The 7,922-nt window shown below is 39.3% G+C and overlaps 1 protein-coding gene across 1 annotated transcript; it reads right to left on the bottom strand.

Annotated features, from left to right (window-relative positions):
* Positions 1 to 1,377: 1,377 nt before the first annotated feature.
* LOC120437524 (programmed cell death 1 ligand 1-like) lies at positions 1,378 to 6,818 on the bottom strand. Its single transcript, XM_039608095.1, has 4 exons — positions 6,613 to 6,818; positions 5,392 to 5,754; positions 2,819 to 3,178; positions 1,378 to 2,580 (listed from the first exon to the last, which is right to left on the bottom strand). Exons 2-4 carry the CDS (start codon positions 5,546 to 5,548, stop codon positions 2,432 to 2,434), a joined length of 666 nt encoding a protein of 221 aa, XP_039464029.1. The 5' UTR covers positions 5,549 to 5,754; positions 6,613 to 6,818; the 3' UTR covers positions 1,378 to 2,431.
* Between the last annotated feature and the right edge of the window lie 1,104 nt (positions 6,819 to 7,922).

Raw genomic sequence — 7,922 nt, 5'->3', positions numbered from 1 at the left:
TGCAAATGTGCCAGGCCTCAAAGATAATGGGTGGTTTGCACAACAAAAGCAGGAGGAGAATCGAGCAGACGACCTGGGAAAATCTCAGCAGGGGTGAATAACACCTTGGGACTTGCGCCAGAAAATCAAAAAAAGTCAGTAATTCTAGTAGGTTTTAGGTTCAGGGGATTCACGCAAATTTGCACAGGGTTAGTAAATCTAATGTTAAGACGTTGAGATGAGTTATGTCAGCCAGAAATACCAACTGACATTTTCACTTTTCATCCCACAAAAACTGTGGTCTTTTCCCTTACTGTCCATGAACTGACAGATTTCCTTGCTCTGCTCAAAAACTCTATTGAGAACTTTTCTTCGACTCAGCCAATGGACCTGTGTATGATAAGGAATGTCTGTAAACTCTGAATCTGTTTCCCAAACCAAGAGAGTATGCAATAAAGTTTTTGCTTCTTTCACTCAACTGTGTTCTTAAATTAGTGGCCATCTCACAAACCTGATCAGCAATCGTATTTCTCCTCAGGCTCACATTTGCCAAAATTTGCATTTTGTCTGGACACAGGACATCGGTAAATGATTTGGCTATCTCCTCTGCTACAATAAAACTTGCTTTCACAACAGCTTCACTTTGTCATTTTGCTCTGGTGAAACACGTCTGCTGAAATGTCAGATTCTTCTTTAGCTCTTCTACTTTCTGTAGTTTCTGCTCTGCATTTATGTTTTTCAGCTTATCCTGATGTTTTGTCTCGTAGTGCCGTCTTAAATTAAATTCCTTCATTACAGCCACATTAGCTCCACAAATAAGACACACGGGTTTACCTGCATCACTGTAATCATATATTCAGTCTCCCACCGGTGCTGAAAGGCTCTGTTTTCAGAATCAACTTTTCTCTCCACCATTGTGAGCGGCTAGCTTTGCAATAACAGAAGTTTGACTTGATTGATGCGGGAATGTTCCCAGGTAGCCTAGCGTTCAGCAAGGAGGCTGCAGCGCTGCATTATGGGATCTGTTGTTTGTGTGTAATTAGTGTGTCATATCGCCATGCATAACGATAATAAATCTATATAAATTGATCTTGCGAGCTGGATATAAATGTACGTTGAGCCAGATGTGGCCCGTGGGCCTTGAGTTTTACACATATGACTTAAAGAGTGTCTAGATTATTTTATTATGTATTATTGGAATCTAGCTGAGATAGAAATCTGCATCAGCTGCTCCAGAAATAAAAGAGAACGGTTACAGCCACAAAAACACATGAACAGACTGAATCAACACAACAATAGAGTCCTATTTTTTTTATTAGCAAAAACAGATTCAAAAAGAGTCAAATAAAACATTACAAATGTAACAAGTTCTTGAAACATTTAAACTGAAATAACAACCAGAAAAAAAACAACCAAAGAGTCGTTCATAAAATGAAAAGTTCAATAAAGTTTCACAGATCAGAGGAAACATCCGTCTAATACATAAACCATTCATAGATTTGGTTTCATGACACTGTCAAAATGACTGTTACTGTCTGTGATCTCCACATGAGGATCAGTCTGTGTGGTTCAAACCTCTCAGAATGAGTTTGATCTCACAGATAACTGAACCTGAAGATGAAACAAACACACTCACTGGCTCTGATTCTGTAACATTCTGGGCACTGAGCTCATGGATACTGATGAGAACCAAACTATGAAAAAGTAATTTGTGTGTTCCACAGAAATGTAAATATGCAGGGCTAAGCTCACAAACACAGATCTGACATTCATTTTCTCTACAAACTAATTTAGCTGCCTCAGACCAAACATACAATCAAATGATGAAAACCTGTGTGTGTTTGAAACATTTAACACACACCATCAAAACTGAACATGTCTACTAATTATAATAATTTACAATTGTCCAATACATGAGAAGCCAAAAATGCTCAGTGTTGGAAATATATACATGACAATGTATGTTGTTAACAATGCTAACAGTAACAGTCTCAGCTTTAGTAATTCTTTCAACATTATGCAGCATCTACTGTAAACTTGTTTACTACTGCAAGCAGCCTGTTGTTAAAATCTCTTTGAGCCTTCTTGGATCACTTTGGGTCTAATTTCTTAGGACTCTTCCACAGATGCTGGAGAATTTTTTTTTTCTTAAATTGGATTGTCATATTATGGTTAAAATAACCTGCAATTTAAATAATTGCAGTTTTCCATTTTCAGATGATACATTTACTGCAACTTGTTCTCCGCCCTTTTTCTTCTTTTTGATTATCTGTTATTTTTTCTTACTTGAGGAACAGTTGGCTTTTTCTTTAACATTGTCTCTGCTGTGAAATCTCTTTGGAATGAAGCAACTCTTCTGGTTTTCTACATGGATGTGATTGTTTTAGTTTCTGAAGTCAGATCTCTGCTTGGTGCCTTAGTGATACAGGCATCTCTTGCATCTTCAAACATGCTACAGTTCAACAGGAGGCTGGTATGAATCCTGACTCTGCTGTTGTTTATGTTTTTTGTAGACCAGAAAACCAACAACAGCAGCAACAAGAAGCACAGCAGTAACACTCAGACCGACGATCAATCCAACAGATCCATCCTCTGGTCGACCTGCAGGTGAGAAACAGGTGTGAGGTGTCAGCTGTCAGGTAGGTGATGAGTGAAGAACAGAACAGAATCCATTTCCTCTTCAAACTGCTGTCAGACATTATCTACTGCACTCTGATCACATCACTCAGACCAGCTGCTTTCTACAAAGTCTCATCAACAACATCTTTAGAAACAAACATCAACAACCAGGAAGCAGCTTCACCTCTGATCACACACACACTCAACTCTACTCACTCACCTGGAGGATCAACTCTCAGTGTGATGATGCTGATGGGGTCACCATCTAGATTTGCTCTTTTCCTTATGTTTGTTCCTGTCTTGACACGGCACTCGTATGCTCCAGCATCATTAATCGTCACATCGTTCAGAATCAAAGACACGTCTCCATCCTTCATCTGTCTGTCCTGCAGATCCACCCGGTTCTTATAAGATGGATGCTGGATTTCTGGATCGAACCGCCCATCCCGATACAAAAGGACATATTCATCTCCCAGGTCAGCCCTGCTCCACTCTACACCGGTGATGCTGCTGTTGTTGTTTGGAGCTCGACATGTCAAAGCGGCGTTCTGTCCAGGCTCAGCTGTGATGACTTTCTGGTCTAAAAGAGGAAACAACAAAGAGCAGAGAGGTTAAAGGTCAAAGTACAATCGTCGCTTAGTTATGCTGTAATAGAGACTGCTGGGGGATTCCTATGATGCATTAAGTATCCCTCCTTCAGTCAGCTTTCTAACTCACTATGTTTTAATAGACCTCTCTGCATTTAATCATTAATTATTATTAATCTCTGTCTCTCTTCCACAGCATGTCTTTGCCCTATGTCCCTCCCTTAACCTCCGACTGGTCGCAGCAGACGGCCGCCCCTCCATGAGCCTTTTCTCTGTATGTATTATTGTAGGGTCTACCCGTACAATATAAAGCACCTTGAGGTGACAGTTGTTTTGATTTGGTGCTAAATAAATTAAAATGGAATTGAACTCAATTGAATACAGCAGCCATTCAGAGTGAAGACACACTCACTGCTTGTAGTGTTACATAAAATAATTAAGATGAATGTAAGAAGCAGTGTTATATAAAAACATATTTACAGTGAAACATGTGCTGATAATAAGTGACCATAATGTGTGAGAGAAAGCAGCCTCTCATTATAAGACACTGTGAGTCTCTGCATGCTGCCTTTATGGAGCTACAGCTGTTTGTATACACTGAACAAAAAGCTTTGTATCTGTATACAAGGCTGGGTGTAATGAAATGTTCTTAGGGTGGCAAAATCAAAACCATTTCTTTACACATATCAGTGTAACATTGTGTAATGTGCCTTACAATGTAAACAATGATTCTGACATTTCTTTGTACTTTTAAAACTCAGGGGCAGATCTGCAGAGGTGGCATAGAGAGGCATGTGCCAGCCTAATATAATCTCTTGCCACACCTTAATAAACAACAATGTCATATAAAAAAACTACTGTGGCACTAGAGGTGGCAAAAGATCATTTTAGGGTGGCACATGCCAATCAATGCCATCTCTGTAGTTCGACCTCTGGCTGTATACTGGCTCCTGAAACTACAACACATCACACTGACACACACATTTACTTCTTAGTCTCTGTGCTGGAAACAACACCGCTGACCAAGCGGGTAAATCCACGGACACCAACAGGCTTCGTGATGCCGTCACACACGCAGACGCTCAGAAACTAAATGTTTGGGAAGTAACATGTAAACCAGACTGATGTTTATTCCTCTTTATCTCAGAGGGAAACACCGTTTGGTTTATAAACCTCACCTGCAGAGACAAACACGAAGACACCGACAATCAGCAAAGTCGAGCAGAGCGACGCAGTTACAGCAGACATTTCCGTGTTTCTGTTTCTGCTTATCTGACTCTTAGATTATTGTAAATGTTATGTTTGTTGGTATTTTAAATGAATAAGAGAATCTGAGTTAAAACTTGACTACATGAGGTTAAATTTGAGGTTTAAAAAAGCTGAAACATTTGTTTTTCAGCCACTCGTTCAAACGCCACACTTTTGATGTCTCTTAGTCGCGTTAGAGTGACGCAAACGGACTGTAGGACGATTACAAATAAATACGTCATAACTGACGTTTGTGCTGATAGTAAGAGAAAGCAGCCTCTCATTATAAGACACTGTGAGTCTCTGCATGCTGCCTTTTCTGTAGCTACATACACTGAACAATATAGAGTATACAGGGCTGGATGTAATGAAATGTTCTTAGCGTGGCAAAATCAAAACCATTTCTTTACACATGCAGCTTTTACAATGTGTAATATGCCTTAAAATGTAATCAATGCAAATGCAAACTCAGGAGCGGATCTACGGAGGTGGCATGGAGTGGCATGTGCCACCCCTAGTGCCACTGTAGTTTTGTAGTTTTGGGGTCAAGGACAGGCCACACCTCCAAGTCACATGAGAAATTTAAGCTGACAGTGAAACAACATTTCAGCTTGTGTTGAAAGTGCAGACTGCAACCTATGCACCAGTTTTTATATTTTATTGGTTAATAGTTCTCTGGCACAATAATATGAAGGTTTCTATTGATAACAAGAAATAAATCCAGGTTGTAGGTGGGGGGTAACACTATGAAATGGATACAGTGATAGAATTTAAATTCAGTGTTAATAGTAGCTATGTTCAAAGTGTTGCTATCTTGCTAGTACTGGCACTAGCTGCTCCTGGCTGTATACTGACTGCTGAAGCTAACTTAGCCTAAACTAGACTCAATGAGGTTAAATGAAGATGAAGCAGCTTCACCTCTGATCACACACACACACACTCAACTCTGCTCACTCACATGGAGGAAAAACTCTCAGTGTGATGATGCTGATGGGGTCACCACCCAGATTAGCTCTTTTCTTGTGATGATTTCCTGTCTTGACGCGACACTCGTATGTTCCAGTGTCATTAAACGTCACATTCATCAGAATCAAAGACACGTCTCCATCCTTCATCTGTCTGTCCTGCAGATCCACCTGATTCTTAAAAGATGGATGCTGGTTGGTTGTATCAAGCTGGTCATCCTGGTACAAAAGCACATATTCATCTTCCAGGTCAGCTCTGCTCCACTCTACACCGGTGATGCTGCTGCTGTTGTTTGGAGCTCGACATGGAAGAGTGACGTTCTTCTGTCCAGGCTTAGCAGTGAAAATTTTCTGATCTGAAAGTGAAAACAACACAGAGCAGAGAGGTTAAAGGTCAAAGTACAACTGTTCAGATTGAGGAGTACACACACTCACTGCTTGTCGCATAATATAAAATAAATAAGATCAATGACGGGATGTGTGTTATATAAATATTTATACAGTGAAACGTGTTGATAATAAGTGAATTGGATAAGTGGGCTGGATGTAATGCATTTCTTTACACATATGCAAGCTTAACATTGTGTAATATCCCTTAAAATGTAAACAGGGATTCTGACTTTTTTGTACAACCATTTAAAACTCAGGGGCAGATCTACAGAGGTGGCATAGACTCGCATGTGCCACCCAAAAATAATCTCTTGCCAACCCTTAATAAAAAACAATGTCATATATAAAACTACTGTGACACTAGAGGTGGCAAGAGATCATTGTAGGGTGGCAAATGCCACTCCATGCCACCTCAGTAGATCCGTCTCTGGCTGTATACTGAGTCCTTAAACTACAACACATCACACTGACACAGATATTACACTTCTTTGTCTCTGTGCTGGAAACTGCACTGCTGACCAAGCGATCATATTCACGTGACTTTACCCAACCTGATGACATTTACACACAAACAAACTAACTAATTCAATATGAAACTAATTGTTTGGGAAGTAACATGTAAACCAGACCAGAGTTAAAACTTCACTGCATGAGGTTAAATCTTTTGGTTTAAATAAAACTGAGAGACTTGACTTTCAGCTACTCGTTTAAACTCCACATTTTTGATGTCTCCTAGTAGCATCAGAGTGACATAAATGGACTTTTTATGTAACTTTGTCGATCTTTGTACAAAATACTCAAATATATAATTATAAAACACTTACTGTTTTTCTGAAGTAATCTCTGAAATCCTCAAAGTCTTTTCTGATCATCATGTTGGAAAAAAGTGAATAATAAATATAAAAACAAAATTAATGAGCAAAAAAAGTAAACAAATAAATCAATGAATAAATAAAAATCAACTTCTGTGCTAAACAGCGACAAACTAACTGAGCTGTGTTTCCTTGTCAGCTGTTTTTATACAGACACACCTCAGATCTGTGACATCAGCACACACAGCGTCACCTTAGCAACCACATTCCTCCATCTATCAGCTGTGAGTTCACATGTTTGACAAACAAAAACAAAGTCACAGCTGACTCTGAGCCCTCACAGTCAGCTGATCTTTCTGTCAAATAACTTAATGAAACCCTGAAATACAATAAATATTTTCAGGTTCTTGAAGTACACACAGGTGGAGGCTGGAAACCCACTCCACCTGTCACAGTCTGAAGACAGAATGTGGTTTCTGTTCAGTGTGTGAGGATCAGTATGATGTATAATAATGTGAGTAAACTTCAGCAGGTTCATGTCTGTGATGTAGAGAACAGGAACAAGCAGAGGTGCCCTGGATGTTTGATCTGTGCTCTGATAATTCAGCGTATCACCATGTGGGACAGGAGACTGTCCAGTACAAGTTACAGCCTGTCAGAGTGTCGCTCACATTTACTGACAAACAACACATGCATCTGTTACTGTTTCTGTCTGCTTTTATTCTAAGAACACCTTTTATTTCCTGTCCTGTTCTTGTTTTGTGCTCATGGTCTGACTGTGAAATGATTTCACTTCAGTGCAGCTAAAGCTTCTGTTAGAGCGAACATAGCTGTGTTAGCTCCACCTGCCCGTCTGTTAGAGCCCAGTAGAATCAGATACAATAAAAACATCCTGAATATTAATATAATTAGTTCAAACTAACAAGGTCTGATGACATAACCTGTTTTTAAGAAACTGATTTAAAAACCTTAAATATTCCATATCTAAAACCAATAAATCAAGGTTATTTATTCAATGATTAAATTATTCATCAGCTCCTCAGCATCACTGTGTTGATGGAAAGATTATGTGTGTCAGTATCCTGGTCAGACTGGTTCAGCAGTAGAATCATGTGTCTGTGTGTGAATCATATCAGATTTCCTCTTTGGTCTTCAGCACATTCATCAGCTCTATTTGAACTTGGAGCTCCATTATTTTTCTTCTGTTTTTTTGCTCTTGTCGTCATATCAAAGCTAACATACCTGTGGTTATCTCTGCGTGTCTAACAATCGAAATGGTTTAAAAAATCTACGTTCATTTTTTTTTCTCTTTTAGTTTTTGT

Source organism: Oreochromis aureus, linkage group 3 (genome assembly GCF_013358895.1).
Source record: "Oreochromis aureus strain Israel breed Guangdong linkage group 3, ZZ_aureus, whole genome shotgun sequence".
Lineage (NCBI taxonomy): Eukaryota > Metazoa > Chordata > Actinopteri > Cichliformes > Cichlidae > Oreochromis > Oreochromis aureus.
Note: the sequence above shows the minus strand (reverse complement) of the source record. Positions and strands in the feature narration are given on the sequence as shown.

Bases quoted from the DNA above. Each gene is read 5' to 3' on its own strand.
- LOC120437524 (XM_039608095.1), bottom strand. From the start codon at position 5,548: ATGAAGGATGGAGACGTGTCTTTGATTCTGATGAATGTGACGTTTAAT. The intron at 3,179-5,391 runs GTGAGTGAGCAG...TTCCTCTTTTAG, and splicing joins ACTGAGAGTTTTTCCTCCAT to ACCAGAAAGTCATCACAGCT. The intron at 2,581-2,818 runs GTGAGTGAGTAG...TCTCACCTGCAG, and splicing joins ACTGAGAGTTGATCCTCCAG to GTCGACCAGAGGATGGATCT.